At 53.9% G+C, this 15,539-nt stretch overlaps 6 protein-coding genes across 6 annotated transcripts; 1 reads left to right on the plus strand and 5 right to left on the minus strand.

The window, feature by feature from the left end:
• Window positions 1-180: 180 nt before the first annotated feature.
• G647_02270 (uncharacterized protein) lies at window positions 181-1,107 on the minus strand (the record flags this gene model as incomplete). The annotated part of the gene is made up of 1 exon (XM_008726620.1): window positions 181-1,107. The coding sequence occupies one exon, from the start codon at window positions 1,105-1,107 to the stop codon at window positions 181-183; it is 927 nt and encodes a 308-aa protein (XP_008724842.1).
• A 312-nt stretch (window positions 1,108-1,419) lies between these two features.
• G647_02271 (uncharacterized protein) lies at window positions 1,420-3,988 on the plus strand (the record flags this gene model as incomplete). The annotated part of the gene is made up of 2 exons (XM_008726621.1): window positions 1,420-2,067; window positions 2,120-3,988. 2 exons carry the CDS (start codon window positions 1,420-1,422, stop codon window positions 3,986-3,988), a joined length of 2,517 nt encoding a protein of 838 aa, XP_008724843.1.
• A 424-nt stretch (window positions 3,989-4,412) lies between these two features.
• On the minus strand, window positions 4,413-7,160 carry G647_02272 (uncharacterized protein; the record flags this gene model as incomplete). The annotated part of the gene is made up of 3 exons (XM_008726622.1): window positions 4,413-4,565; window positions 4,721-6,598; window positions 6,660-7,160. 3 exons carry the CDS (start codon window positions 7,158-7,160, stop codon window positions 4,413-4,415), a joined length of 2,532 nt encoding a protein of 843 aa, XP_008724844.1.
• A 1,052-nt stretch (window positions 7,161-8,212) lies between these two features.
• G647_02273 (lactoylglutathione lyase) lies at window positions 8,213-8,971 on the minus strand (the record flags this gene model as incomplete). Its single annotated transcript, XM_008726623.1, has 2 exons — window positions 8,213-8,266; window positions 8,336-8,971. 2 exons carry the CDS (start codon window positions 8,969-8,971, stop codon window positions 8,213-8,215), a joined length of 690 nt encoding a protein of 229 aa, XP_008724845.1.
• A 3,695-nt stretch (window positions 8,972-12,666) lies between these two features.
• On the minus strand, window positions 12,667-13,452 carry G647_02274 (uncharacterized protein; the record flags this gene model as incomplete). Its single annotated transcript, XM_008726624.1, has 1 exon — window positions 12,667-13,452. One exon carries the CDS (start codon window positions 13,450-13,452, stop codon window positions 12,667-12,669), a length of 786 nt encoding a protein of 261 aa, XP_008724846.1.
• Window positions 13,453-14,032: 580 nt separating this feature from the next.
• On the minus strand, window positions 14,033-15,291 carry G647_02275 (uncharacterized protein; the record flags this gene model as incomplete). Its single annotated transcript, XM_008726625.1, has 2 exons — window positions 14,033-14,752; window positions 14,806-15,291. 2 exons carry the CDS (start codon window positions 15,289-15,291, stop codon window positions 14,033-14,035), a joined length of 1,206 nt encoding a protein of 401 aa, XP_008724847.1.
• Between the last annotated feature and the right edge of the window lie 248 nt (window positions 15,292-15,539).

A 15,539-nucleotide genomic window follows, 5' to 3' on the forward strand; every position in this document is an offset into this window, starting at 1 on the left:
GGGACAGTTCCCAGGTGTCGACTGTGCAGGTGCTTCCAAGAAACGACCTCCGATGCTTGCAGTGATCATGGAAGATAAGGCCCGACCTGGAAGTGCTCTTTAACGCCGTTGCGAGATAGCAAGGGAACTCCGCCGGGTAGCAGCTTGCAGGATAAGTGTTCGTGGTTAGCAGATAAGGCTTCAGCCACCTTGCCCTTGGCTGAGCCGTTTGCCTTGAACTTCTTCGTATCGTCGGTGCCGGTTGTGATGATCCCGGGCTCTGTGTGTAGAGTGGGACTCGTGGCGATGGCGGTGGCTTCGACCGTGGTAACGGGATTGCCGGCTGTTGGTTTCTTCGTGCTCTGAGTCGCGGTTGTCCCTCGAAGCTATCGTTTTGGTGTACCCATCCTCTAAGTCGAAGTCCTCGAGGCTGGCCAGGTCATCTTCCTCCTGACCTCTTCTCTTTTTGTGCTTCTTGTCGTGCCTGTCTTGCCTCGCCAGTCGCTCCACCTCTTCCAGGTCCCGCTCACGCTGCGCCATCCAATCCTTTCTTGCCTTCTCGTTCTCACGCAAAACCTTGACACCCTTCTTCATAGCAGCAAGCGGATCGTCCGCATTGAGGCGTGCGAGTTCTCGTTGCTGCCTGCGCGGATTGTCGTCGCCCCATTTCTCTCGCTCAGCTTCGAGAGAAGTGTACCATGTGGGTTTAGAATTTTGGTCGCGACCAGTGGCGTCTGTGAGGTAGACCGTGTATGGATCTTTGTCTTGTTCTTGTGCGCGAGACTTCTTCTGAGGCGGTGTTGATATCAAAGAGATATGGCCCTTCGCGTCTAAAGCTAAGCCGTGATCTTGCTTGCCGCTAGTCGAAGCAGGATTTGTGCCCTCCGCAGCAAGTCTGATATCGCGATCGGTGTCGTCTTCGCCTGCTAGCTTTCGCTTCAAGCTCTTGCGATCTCTTGTGCTATGCTGCTTCAGATGCTGTAATCGATCATCCGCCTCGTTCTGTAGGCTGCGCTTTTCTTGTTCAATTGCCTGGCGGCGTGCTTCAGCTTCATCGCGCTTCACCCGCTCGATTTTTGCCGGAGCGTAGACGTTCCAAGACTTCTTGGACAGTAAATGGAGCGGCATATTGAGTACCGTCGACTATGCGGTACCTTGTGAGAGGGTCTAGAAGTGGCAAGGCTGAGACGAAGGTGAAGTAAGGCTGAGGCATCGGCAAAACATCGGTTCGCGGATGTCATCTTTCGAATGCGGGCTGTGTTCAGGCGGCGCAATTGAGACCATTGTTTGAAGTTGCGCTACGAGCTAACACCTCGTAGCTGCCTGTATCAGTTGACTTTGCTCTAGCGAAAGGTGTCTTTAACCTAGCACGCTCATTATTTCGCCTACGACACCCGCTCGCCTCCCTCCAAGCGGTCTCTCTTCTACCACTCCGCAGCCATGTCCTTCCTGAATAGAAACAACCTATTTGGCGGTTCTGGCGGCCAGTCTCGCGATCCATATGGGCAACAGCCTAGTCCAAACCGAGGCCCGCGCCCGGGTTACTCAGGTGGTCCTCCCGGCGGATACGACACGCCTATGAACAATGGATATGATTCACCTCGATCAGGATTTGGCAACCCTGGTCTGCCGGCAAGAAATATGCCCCCTCCGCGTCAGATGGGCCATCACCAAAGTCCTAGCAGAGGCGGGGGCGGTCATAGATCGCAGGGAGGCGCGTTGACCCTACAGCCTACAAAAGCGCCCGACAACTCGTACACCTTTCGCAATCTGGTGGCGGTCTCCAGCCAGGACTTCCCTCCCGCATATGATGGCACAGACATCTTCCTGCTCATCAATGGCATGTACGTTGTCTCAGCACGACCTCTTGATCCATTCCCACGAGGCAGTATCGGCCTGTCAGAACCGCAGCGATCATGGATGGGTGTGGCATTGACAGATCTGCTGCAAGCGGAGATATATGATCCCTTCACTGAGGGTGGACAAGCATATATTGGTGCTATGGATATCGAGGTTGGCTTTGCTAGTACCAGAAAGACGACAGATACGCCTTACGACCAGGATGACTTGGCGAAAGAAATTATCAAGGTAAAATCCCCTTTGGAAGCAGATTTGGTACCATCACATTGACGATAGGCAGCTGTTCCAAAGTCAGATGTTCGCTCCAAGCCAGAGATTTCTCATGGACCTCAAGAGCATTCCCTTGAACTTGGTAGTCAAGACCGTCCAGTTAGCCGACTTGAGTGAGAAGGCCGCCCCGACGACATCGGATCCTCACGCCAGAGGTATCTTGACACCCCAAACCCAAATCAATTTCTTTAAGGATGGCAAGACTCCGATTAATCTGAAGGCCTCATCGAGACGACCGGCCGCAAATTCGATTATTGCTCCTGACTTCAAATTCGAAGACATGGGTATTGGCGGGTTGGATTCTGAGTTCGTCACTATTTTCCGAAGGGCCTTCGCTTCGAGAGTGTTTCCTCCTGGCCTGGTCGAGAAACTGGGCATTCAGCACGTCAAGGGGATTCTGCTCTATGGTCCTCCTGGCACGGGAAAGACCTTGATCGCCCGACAAATCGGAAAGATGCTCAACGCCAGAGAGCCGAAAGTCATCAACGGTCCCGAAGTCTTGAACAAATTCGTCGGTCAATCCGAGGAGAATATCCGCAAACTCTTCGCAGACGCCGAGAAAGAGTACAAAGAAAAAGGCGACGAGTCAGGTCTGCACATCATCATCTTTGATGAACTTGACGCGGTATGCAAGCAAAGAGGCAGTGGAGCCGGCGGCGGCACCGGCGTTGGTGACAGCGTGGTGAACCAACTCCTCTCGAAGCTCGACGGCGTCGACCAACTTAACAATATCCTCCTGATCGGAATGACGAATCGGAAAGACATGATCGACGATGCTCTCCTCCGCCCCGGTCGCCTCGAATTACACATGGAAATCGCCCTTCCGGACGAACATGGTCGTGCTCAAATCCTTAAAATCCATACCGAGAAGATGCGGGTCAACCATGTCCTCGACCCTGATGTCGACGTGACGGACCTTGCGCACAGGACCAAGAACTTCTCCGGCGCCGAAATCGCCGGGTTGGTCAAGTCCGCCACTTCATTTGCCTTTTCTCGGCACATCAAAGTTGGCACCATGGCAGGTATCACAGACGACGTCGCCGACATGAAAGTCAAGCAACAAGACTTCGAGAATGCATTGGAAGAAGTCAAGCCGGCGTTCGGTGTCTCTGAAGAAGAACTTACCTACTGCCTCCGTGGTGGCGTGATCCATTTCAGCCAATATATCAAAGATGTGCTCGAAGAAGGCAACCTCTTCGTCGAACAAGTCCGGAACCCGGAATCGACACCCCTCTTCTCCGTCTGTCTACACGGTCCACCCGGATGCGGCAAAACCGCCCTGGCCGCGAAGATCGCCATCGACAGCGGCTACCCGTTCATCAAACTGATCAGCAACAAAGACACGCTCGAAATGTCCGAGTCCCAAAAGATCGGATATCTGTCCAAAGTGTTCATGGACGCGTACAAATCGCCCATGTCCTGCGTTGTCCTGGACGATATAGAGGAATATACCGAGTGGACGCCCATTGGGCCGCGCTTCAGCAACCCCATCCTCAAGTCCTTGGTCGCCCTTTTGCGCAAGGCGCCTCCCCCGGGTCGAAGCCTGCTGATCATCGTGACCGCCACGGAACGGTCCGTGCTGCAACAACTCGACTTTTGGAGACACTTCAACAGCGACATCCCGGTCGCGAATGTCCGCACCTACGACGAATTAGAACACATTATGAATGAATCGAAGACGTTCCAAGCCGGGGAGGTCGCCAAGGCTATTGCCGAGATCAAGGACATCACCCGCTCGGACGAGGTCGGCGTGGGTGTCAAGCATGTCTTACAGGCCATTGAGACCGCCAAGTTTGATGCAGACAGAGTCAGCAGATTCGCCGGCACGCTGAGTAGGAGTATTGCTGAGCGAGGTGATGCGGGAAGCGCATTTAGATAAGTGTGAGAGCTGTAGTTGCCACCAGCGTTGTATAATGTGACGCGTACTGGTTACTGAGGGCGTCAGGGTGTCAGGGCGTCATGAGTATGTACCTCCCTACCAGGTATGCATAGACCAGGGATGAATAAACCGAATGTCGACTGAACTTAAGGCGGAGTCAAAGTTTTCTTTTCCATCTAAGCGAGCGCGTATCATTACCCTACACCTAGAAGGTGACTGCCAGCGTCAATGGTAGCCGTTTTGCGAGACGGCACAACACGGCTTGGCATAGGGTACAGTATAATAGTATGGCACGGCACGGCATGGCATGGCATTGTGTGGCGTACAGTGTATTATTATCGCACGGCCTGTGGCTCAGCTCCAACTTTCCACTGCATGCCTGTGTGTGCTATTCAGCGGCATGTTCCAATACGTATTATGGCCGCTAGTCCACAACCCCCAGGGGCAACACCGAGATATAATCCAGCGGCGCGGGCTCGACGCCGTCCGCCTTGCCTGTAACTTCCAGGACATCGCCGCGCCGAATCGTCACGTTGCGGAAGGTGATTCTCGTGGCGGAGTGGCCGTCGAGGTAGATCTGTATATTATGTCATGTTTCGTCAGCTTCTTATCTGTCTTACTCAAGCCGCCTTACTCGCGCCTGCCCTCTGCGAAGCAATTCGGGACGGTGACCAAAAAACCGCAACAAAAGGACAAGGGAGGGGAAGGGAAGGGAGAAATGTAAATACTTACGCTTGGTGTGTTTCCGAGTCGGTCCTCGTGATTACCCGCCCAGCTGCCGACTTGACGACCGCCAATAGTCAGGGTATACTGCGCCTTGCCGCCGTAGAGGTCGTAATAGTTGACCGCAACGTTATAGGTCCCGTTCTGGACGGTCAGCGTCGTGGATGCGGTGCCGGTGGTGGCGTTCGCGGAGGTCACGATCGCGGTGACGTTACTTGCGGCCTCGAATGGCGAGACGGTGTATGGTTCGTAGTTTGTCAGATTCATGGTCTCGGCCTCGATCCGGTGGGGGTGGTTGCCGACCCGGTTCTGGGCATCTGGAATGCCCGAGAGGTTGTGGTAGAAGTTGTTGATCGCGTCGCGCCACACGATTGAATGGCCCGCCTGATACGTCAGGCGGAAGAGCGTCTCGTTGTACCTCTGCGCGTCGATCTTTCCCTTCAGGGTTTCCCACAGGGTCGGAAACGTCTGGGCCGTTTCGGCGCCGGCGTAGTGCGCGTTGTAGAAGTGCTGGATGACCGTCTCGCCGGACTTGAGCCGCGTCGTGTAGTTCACGTGGTGGAACCAGAGGAGCAGGTTGTCCGGTGTGGTCGAGATGTTCTCGTACACGGCGGCGACTTCGTCGGGGTATTGGCCGGCGAAGCCGGTGCCGTTGGCGACGGTCCTGTCCATGCCGATGGAGTCGTTGTCGGCACGGGTCCATTGGCCCCAAGGGTTGCCGTCCTGGGACTGCGGGTTGGGCCCGTAGTGTGTGTACAGAATGTCTGTGAGGGTCTGGATGCCTAGGTTGCCCGTGTAGTTCTCGTACGCGGGCCAGGAAGCCATTGACATATTTGTGATGGCGCGCATGACCGCCGGGTCGGAACCGAACGTTAGACGGATCCAGTCTTGGAGGATGGATTGAGGGTCGCTGGTGGGGTCCCATGCCAGGCGGCCATAACCATACAGGTTGGACATGGAGAGATGGCTGCCTAGCCAGGTGTCGTTGGTGCCGACGTTGACGACTGCTGCGTAGCCTCCCATGGGTCGGTTAAAGCGCTCACCACTGATGATGTCGCGGACGAGCGACTTTGTATGGTTGGCTCGCAGGTCGAAATCTAGGATTGTTTTCCATAGTGGGGGCAGGTAGACTAGATGGTTTTGCTGGCCCAGGTATTCCTGTGTAACTTCCAGCTCGATTGCTGTGCTCGTGTTCTGTAGGTACGCGAAGAGAGGCGACGCGGGCTCGCGGACCTGGAAATCAATTGGGCCGTACTTGATTTGCACAAGAGCGTTTTCCGCAAATTTGCCATCCAGCCCGGTGAAAAACTCCACAGCGGCATTTGCACGGTCTTGGGTCCAGACTGATTCGTTCAGATGGACGCTGTCGTACACGAAGGCTCGGAAGACAAGAATGCCACCATGAGGTTGCAAGGCATTGGCAAACAGGTTCGCTCCCTCCGCCAGAGTACGGTTGTACGTCAAGGGACCTGGTTGGCCTTCCGAATTGGCTTTGACCAGATATCCTGCCATATCAGGTATGCGGGCGTAGAGGGTGTCGGTCACATTCTGCCACCAGTCGACAACCTCAGGATCCAGCGGGTCGAACGTGCTTAGATTGCCGTACACCAGATTGGCTGTGGGAGACGCAAAGTTGAGGGAAATGCCGACTCGCACACCGTACGGGCGGAAGGTGTCGGCTATTTTTCCAACTCCCTCTATGTTCTGAGTTGTGAGAATCGATGCGTTGGCGTTGACATTGTTCACAATAATGGCATTGACACCGATGGATGCCAAAAGGCGCGCGTACTGCGTCATGCGATCGAGGCTGTTGACTTTGACAGTTCCATTGGAGAAGAAGATTGATGGTCCGCCGTAGCCTCGCTCAATGGATCCGTCGAGGTTGTCCTAAGAATCCGTGTCAGCTCAGCTCATACCAAGACCAGACGACGCCATGTCTATAGCTTACCCATTGGTTGACCCATCGTATAGGAGCGTCCGGATTAGAAGCATATGCCACCTCTGAGAAGTTGCCTTGCGCTAACATTGACAGGTACTGGAACGCGCCATACAAAGCACCTCGTTCATTGCGTCCGAGAATCTGAACGCTGGAGCCTGTCGTATTGAGGAAGTACCCGTCGTCCTCGAGTTGAGGAGTCTTTGGTGCAGCACCGAATGCGTTGGCGTACTCGGCAACAGTGCCGACCACAATGGAGGAGGCGGTGTCGCTAAGCTGGTAGCTGGTTGGATAGATCACATTGAGACTGTGATTGAAGATGCCCGAAAGGCCTTGTTGTAGCTCAGCAGCGGCAGCACGTACCGGGCCATTCGATGTGGCATTAAGGGAGACAATGGTCTTCGGCAGACTGGACGTATTGGCATTAGGTACAGGTGCATACCGTAACCAGCCATCGATACCAGTTTCTGCGGCAGCGAGGCCAACAGCCGCGAAGAGAAGGAGAGACCGCATTATTGTGAAGAGGCTGGCTGAAGACTCTCCCATAGACGGGCTTCGACTCCATCTCTGTTATATAGTGGCGAGCTGGGTGCGAGCCCGTCCGGCTCTTTGCAGCATCACCTCCATTTTGAGCTTGGAGGTTGATGCATCCCCATACCCCAGGAACAGGAAGCTAGGAGCTTCTCCGTAGAGTCGACTGTAGCTCTCATTGGTCATGACCACAGGGCTAGCGACCTATTCCCTAGAATAGGCAAACGATCTGCCCTTCGGCCGTCAAATGCCGACAGGAACATGGAAAGATGGTCCCGGTAGTTGTGACATCAGGAATCGGCTAAACTTGGGGAGAGAGGAATTCAGCCTATATGCTCAAATGGCAGGCGAAGCAGGGTTCGGTAGGCGAAAGTCGACATCATGGGCGGACTTCTCCCCTCTGTACGATTGAGACACTGGGTAGCATGAGAGGTTGAGAAGAACCAACTTGGTGCAGTAATTAAGCATCGAGAACGAAGTGAGTTGAGCTTCATTTCAGCCTCTGATTTCTCGTCGCGCAACGTCGCGTCAGAAGACATCCACCGTAGTCCCCGTGTTACGGTGGAGTGTAGCATGGGGTACGCATCTCGATTCATTGTCAATTGTCAGGCCTGAGCTTGTGGTTTTGATTCGTCTGCCCAAGCAAAGATGCGTGATGGACACTGGAACAAAGGCTTTGCAGTTTTATCAGGGGCTCTAGCAACGGATTTTCACACTAGTCAATACCTCCCAGCAGGACTCGGCTGTCACCCGCCCTAGGCTTGACACAATGCAGGATGCTATTGATGAAAAAAGCCAGCACGTGCGAGTCTTGCTGGTTTCTAGGCTCGTCTGGGGCCCTCAAATGCCATGGTCCGGATGGAGGGGGGAGTTAACAAATGGACTAGAGGGTCCGGTACAAGCGACGATGACATGCAAGTTGCCAACAAGTCCTCTGAGGGTGGTATATTTATGTGACCCTGCCTTCCAAAGCCTGTCTACTTTCAGTTGTCCCTGAGGAACCGTGACAGCTGCTCGGGCCCAGCGGTCAAGCATCACGGATCCATGGGATCCATGTTCTGCGGAACGAGCTCAACGATATACCCATCCTGCCACCCATATGTCAGCTCCAGGGTCAAGGTTCAGCAAAGGTAGGACAAGGACATGATATCACTCACCGGATCCTTTACAAACGCAATCTTGTTGAATACTTTCGCATATTCTGGGTGGATTTCACTTTCGGTGCCTTTCACCTCCACGCCGACTCCTTGCTCATTTTCCCAATCAGTGATCGGGATCGACTGTCTGGTACAAACGCCGAGGTCCTTTACCACTTCGACGCCCGCGTCCTTCAATCGTTGCAACGCCTTAGGGACATTCGGCACTGTGAATCCCAGGTGGCCGAATCCTAGATGACCTGGTTCATTGCCCGTGGAGTAATAGCCGGGTTCCTGCTTCTCGGATCCATGGACATGATACAGTTCCAACAGCCCAAGGGTATGTTGCAGATTGCCAGCCGTGTCGGCGCCAAATTTGGCAAGGTCCGCCCGATGCTCGTCGGTTTGAGGATATCCGAGGTAGTAGATTGTGAAGGGACCGACATTCATGGTGAAGACAGTCCTCATGCCCATCAGGTCGACATAAAATGGTATTGATTTGGCGGGATCACGGATACGAAGCATGAAGTGGTTCAACTTGTAGCCGACTGTAGGGTGGCCAGGAGGGAGTGCTGGGTCGGTCTGATGACCGTTGGGGAGAAATGCGCCATGAGGAAAAGGGGTCGGCTGTTTTTGTTGCTCAGAGGAAGATTCCATGAAGAAGATGTCTTTTAAGAGATAGGTTGTGCTATTCGCGTCTGTGCGAAATGAACTTTCGTAGAAGCCTCCCAGCTGGGAGATGGTTCAACCGACAAAGGACAGGGCTCTGAGAAGTCTAGAATGTAAGGAACCTAGCCTTCGGAATCGGATCTCGAATGCGTTTCTCAAGGCAAGAACAACAGATTGTTGTGGAAGCGACCTGTTTCCGAGAACACAGTCGCGACCGTAAGACAAGATTGGATGTGAGGTTGACAATCGCCACGATGAACCAGACAAAAACGTATGTAATGAAGTCGGATCCGCGAACCAGACTGCAGCAACGACATGCTGCTCCCACATGGAGCTCCCGGCCTATGAGCGCCTCCTCCACAAACCCTCGAGCACGTCGTCAAGCATTCTCAGTCAACCTGGGCTAGAGAACCCCGTCGTGGCATAGGGACCCATCAGCAGGTGACCATCCCACCGGCGTGTGCCTCCGCACGAGGCGGGCTGTTCATGCACCAGCTTGACGAGGGGATACCGTACCCAGGTAGGCAGTTGGAACCCGGAAAGAACCCATTTTTGTGGCGGCTTGCCTGAAAGGCTCTAGTTGGCTTCGGTGAGTGCCCATTCATTCTTGGAGAAAGTCGGCAGAAAACCCGGCGCGTGCCTCAGATTTGTTGAACTTTAATGTGTCTCTGTGGACTTTTCTGTGAATCGTGGACGAGGTGATGATTACAGCGCAGGGCTATCGTCCTCGAGCGGGAGACGGGTGTCACAGCGACAAGGACAGGAGCGACAGCATCCAAAATGAGGATGAGAGAATACCTATGCAGGTGAACGATAAACAAGGGAATTTAAGCAACTGATTCTATGTTTCGGCGACCATGCATCGGCATATGATCAGCGGCGCTGGAGAAGAAGCGTCCAGCTCAAGGAGGTCATGGCGGTTTCGAGGTCATCATATAGGAGAACGGGCAACACCGATCGGAGTATCTCCTCTTGCGTGAATGCTAGATCTTGCGGCGGATCGGCGAGGCACGTCAACGGAAGATGTTGCTTGTCATTGTCGTTTAGTCCAGTATCTCAGCTCCGAGATTGGTTGATGGACGCCAGCTCTTTCAGCCTTGCCTACGAACCTGTAAGTGCGATGGACATGGCGCTGGGATATAATGGCGGTGGTGTCCGGGTATGAAGCGTAGTCGTTTAGCTTCCAGTTGAACAAGTTCGCTGCAGCATGGGTGAATGCGGACACCTCAGCCAGAGGGCATAAGATCTGGCCCACCGAAATGCACATTTGACCATTCTTCGAACCACTTGGTCCCTAAGATGGCCTCAACGTTCTCGTCGTTATCTGAGCCTCCTCTGTATAACCTCTGGGCCATTTCTCATCGAGTCTTCAAGCGTTACAGGTACTGGCTTCTTCGCAGCTTCCCCCGTCACGAGCTTGCCGACCGCTGGCTCGCACGCGTATAGGGAATGATTGGATTTGAGTTACGAAACTAGTCTGGAGACCTCAAGGTTGTCGTGTACTACAGTGACCCAGTCCTCGGGATACAGTCCGTGTCTTTGATCATTGTAGCCAGAAGCGCGCCAGTCGCAGGGGTATACCCGCAGGGTTTTATGGTAAGCCGATACCCATCCATCCGCAAGCATCTTGCAAAGCGGGCCCCATGACAGATCAAGAGGCAAATTCCATGCTACAGTACGGAATACACTGTTCGAACCAAGGTCTTGGGAGGAGGACGAAAGCGGCGACCTACCCATCGGCTCCTTTGTACGATAGCAAAGCGCCCCCATGGCATGTGCATACATATGAGGGTAAGTCTCCTGGACTGTGTAGTCAATAGCTATCCACCTGTCGAGCTGAGCGAGCACAGATCCATACGGCTCCTAGCCACACCGAGGGCTTTAATCATGCCAGTGGCCACCTCTGGATGAGAGCCCAAGTCCTGGGTTAGTGCTTCTCGGATGGCATCTCTGTTCGCAAACACCGTGCCAGGGAGTTCGCGGGTATTAGCCTTGCGCTCTTCAACCGCGCGGCATTGCTTTTTCACGAGAGCCCTCCTTCTGGAGAACGAGCCCGATCTCGATTCTTTGGTTTGCTGCAGTATCTGACATTGCAGACGTCCTACTCCTCGCGTAGCTAATCTCCAGATATCGAAGCCAAGAATATGATGCATTCTGCGGAGCGATGAGCGCCTGGGAGAAAAGACAATCTCCTACTCAAACCGAGCTGCAACAACGAAGCTGGGAGAGCGCGAGAGTTGGCACGGAAGCCTACTATCGCGATTGAAGCCTGGAGGGTCGCCTCGGAGACCTGATGAGCTACAGGACCAGAGCGTGGCGGAAAGCCTTGAGCCTGCCAACCGCTTTGTTCATGACTCCGCTGAATCCATTAACCCGGTAACACCATATGAGACACGACGTTAGACGACGCGACCTATACGCATAGTCCTTGGTGGGCTCGTTGGATATGGCTATTTCTCATTGGTGACTCGTACGAGCAACCCGGAGTTGAGGCTGCACACGCTGCAACATGACCGTTAGCATGGGGCGCGCTGATCACAGTGCAAGTACTCCGTACTCCGGAGTTTCGCCCCGACCACTAGCTAAGCGTTGCGAGGTGCAACGGTCCTTCCAGTTACGGGCAAGTCCTGCCGCGTGCGAGGGAAGGAAGAGGCGACTCCAACGTTCTCCGCGTATTCGAAGCCGCCAATACCGATCTAGGTTAGCGTAGTTATCAGCATCCGCCTTCTACACTGTACCCGGAAGTTCCAATACAGCCCGACACAAACTACGGAGTAAACGTTGTGTACAGGAAATTCTGAGCACTGCGCATCTGTTCGACATATTCTGGCCTGGACATCAGACACTCACCGAGGACAGCTTCTTGGGACCGTAACCGTCTCACCCAATCCAGAAACAAGCATTGAGTAAAGATTACCCGTGTAGGTACCGACCAAGCCCTTCTCTGCGCGCGATGCCCGATGGGCAACCTCACCATAGAGTCACACTGGACATTGAAGCACAAAGCATAGTGGACACGGACGACAGCCTGAAAAGAGACACGGACAAGACAATGATGACCAATGGCAAAGGGTGAAGATGAAGGCGCAGTCATTCCCAAGTCAGGTCAAGTCAGAGTCAAGTACTCTATTTGATTCGGTTCCTTTCCGGTTCGTCAACTTCAATTTGATTTGACTTCGTCCGAATGAATCTGCAATACAATCCGAATTCCTGATTTCGCGGTGTCTGTTTCCTTCGATGACCGGCTTTCCACCGCCGCCTTGACATCTCGAATGAATCTTAAGCAAGCGAACTTGTATGCAGGAGAAGGAAATAAGAAAAAAGGGGAATATCCGGACAGAACACACCAATGTGTGCGATCTCTCAAGTGCGCGGCGGCACCAGCAGCAGCAGGAGAGGTCTGGTAGCCAACGCTCCCCTACCAGGACTCGTTCCACCACCAAGAGGAAGACTGTCTGACTGTCTGACTGCATAACCCGGTGCTCACTTCTCACTTTTCAAGGCCTTTGCAGCACGACTGTCACAATTACGGATATTAGCTAGTCATTCTCTCGGATGGCGTTCGCTGCGCGCGTATGGAAAGGACAGACTTGGGACTTACCTCAACGTCGCCTTCATTGCAGCACTCGCAGTCACGGATGCAGACCTTGGCCTCGCCTTTGCGGATGCTGCACTCGCAGAGACTACCATCCTCCAGTGGGGACGACCATCTTGTTGTTAAGACCGGTCGGCGTGGCAAGACTTGTCGCAGGTGTGGAGTCGGCCATGGAGGTGGCCGCGATCTCGGAAGAGACGGCGCTTAGGACCGAAGACACCTGGGAGAGAACGGATTCGACAGGCGTGGCAATGACGCTGACGGTCGCGCTAACGGTGAAGTTGACGGTGCTGGTCAAGAGGGTCGTGGGTGGAGGTGGAGTCTCGGTGGTGGGATTGCCCAGCAGCGACGAGACATGACTGAAGATGGATGAAAGCAGCGGAGTTGCAGTGATTGCGATGGAGGGAGTGGGCTCGGTGGTGATGATCGAGGGGAAGCCATCTGTGGACGGAGCGGGCTCGATGCTGACTATCGAAGGAAAGACTTCTGTGGATGGAACAGGCTCGGTGCTGATGATAGAGGGAAAGCCATCTGTGGATGGAGCGGGCTCAGTGCTGATCATCGAAGGGAAAACAGCTGTGAAGATCGGCTCTGGGGTTGAGGAGATGGTGCTCGCGGAGACAGTGTTGGAGACAGGGACATCTGGCGTGCTGCTCAAGGTTTGAGCCTCAGTGATGGTCAAGATCGAGTCGGGACTATGACTTGTAGTCTTGCAAGGCGCAGAGAACGAGATGTTCGGCCAGCCGGTAGGTGCAGCAACCTGGATGGAAGAGCCATTGGATCTCAGTGGATGGTGCGGTACGAATGGTGGAAAAGCAGTAGCGAGAGTCACCACTCCAGCAAGGACAGCAGAGATACTGAAAAAAGCACGCATCTTGACGATTGTTGTCGTTGCTTATCGAAGGGCTCAGGTGGTGAAATGCAGTCTGGCTGGAGAAAGGGGACGAGATGATGAGATGATGAGATGATGGTGACGAGGCAAAGTCAGGAAAGCAAGGTGTCAACAGACGAATATATAGGCCGTGACGGTGCCTGTAACTAGGCAGTGAGGATAAGTGTGCTCATCTTCACTGTCAGGAGTGACAAGGAGTGCTCCGATATTTACTGTCAGATGTAGTGACAGGCAGTGCTCTTGGTCACTGTCGGAGGCCGTAGCATGGTGAATGACTGGATTCCCAATAAGGAGAGGTGGACGGTTGTGGTGAATCGACCCCAGGGCAATGATGCAGTGAAAGCAATGACTCGAGGATGCCGCCAGTAAAAGACCGTGGGTGAAGGAATAATAACATCACTCCTGCCGGCATCAAATTGCTGGTAAGGAAATTGTCAACCGATGTTGGCTGACGATGATTGATAGTGTACAAGAGCCACTTCCAGAACATGAGCCGGACAAAAGCTTGAGGTTCGCAGTTTCGAACAAGTTTACCTTCCCATACGTGAGAGGGTTCATGGTCCTATCGCTTCTTAACCTCGTGGTTCCCGTCTTGAACCGCAGTGCTTTTCGCAAAGTCGGTGCCCTTAGCAAACTCATTGTCCTTGGAACGTGCAGGAGCCCTTGCAATTTCATCCTCCTTCTCGTCGTACGGAGTCTTCGGTCCAGAAAGCGTGTCATAATCGAGCTCGCTCGCCGCCAGCTCCACCATGCTTTGCTTTCGCTGCCGCTCGCGAGGAAATTCGTCGTGGGGTTTCCCCTCAAACCTCTTGCGTACGGTCTCAATCATTTTGCCAAACCAGTACCAGTTCAACGTATTCAACACCAGATTACAGGTCAGATACACAAGAGCCAACCAGAACGGGATCGCAAGCGTCTGTGAACCAGTGAATTTCATGACCTCAGATTGTGCCGAGATACAGCTTGCGTCGCCCAGGCATAGTTGACCGTCCCTGGGAATGAAGATCGAGGAATGTGGCGATTCTCGAATCTCTCGGAGCACAGGGCCAGACTGGATATTCAGGTGCATGGTGTGCCAGACGTCCTGATAGACGCGAAGCGACTGGTAAGTACCCCAGATTAGGCGACAGCTAAAGAAGACGGACAGGAGCAGCATTCCGTTGTACCATTGGAGCTTGCCGCCTGTCATGTTGAGCTTGTCGCAGAACCAGTGGACATTGAGGAATGGTGTCGACAGTTCATACAGAATGAAAACTGGGCCGTAGTAGTTGCAGAACGGTCGCTGGGTGGATCAGTTAGCCCCGAGTCTCAACGCGGCAGATGCGGAAAACTCACGAATCCCAAGGCGAACACAGCCAGAGCGGTAACGGCATGAGCAAGAATGCCCGGCCCAAAGATCTTGAGGTAGCGGGCGCTCACGACCAGGTCCCAGACGAAGTAGCCCGTGGCCAGCGCCTGAATGAGCCCTGACGCCCCTGTGTAGCCGTATATTCTTTCCACCGCACTGCTGTTCATGTCCTTGCGCTCTTTGTCCGTGAACATGACCCACAACGCTGCCGAGTTGATGAGGATCGATTGGAGTAATGAAACCACGTGAACGTCCCAATTAATACGTGTTCGTCGATTGAGCTTCGGATAGATGTGCGGGAAGAGGATATTCGAGAGCATAGGGGAGATGATGGACTGTGTGGTCTGGTATAGCACGAAGGCACCCAGTACTTCGTGGATATGGTATGGTAGTGAAGGCAGGTATAGAGCCTCGCTATAGGGTTTGACCCAGTTGACAAGCCACGGAGGCGGAGGGGGTAGGGGGTCGAGCATCTCTGCTGCTGCTGTCCTCCAGGATGCGCAGGTGGTCGATGAGAGTAGGATAGGGATACCGCCGACTGTCACAATTCAATGATCGTTAGGCAGTGAAATGATCGACGCGAGGAGCAACGATCGAGCAACAAGCGACGGCAAAGACAAGACAGGAATGACGCACCCAGCAGGCGACGCCGAAACAAAATGTTGGGGCATCGCGCATCCGAAATCCACAAATCCGGAAAGGGGAAGACGTCACATGCCGC

The sequence above is a fragment of the Cladophialophora carrionii genome, assembly GCF_000365165.1.
Source record: "Cladophialophora carrionii CBS 160.54 unplaced genomic scaffold supercont1.2, whole genome shotgun sequence".
NCBI classification, from domain to species: domain Eukaryota; kingdom Fungi; phylum Ascomycota; class Eurotiomycetes; order Chaetothyriales; family Herpotrichiellaceae; genus Cladophialophora; species Cladophialophora carrionii.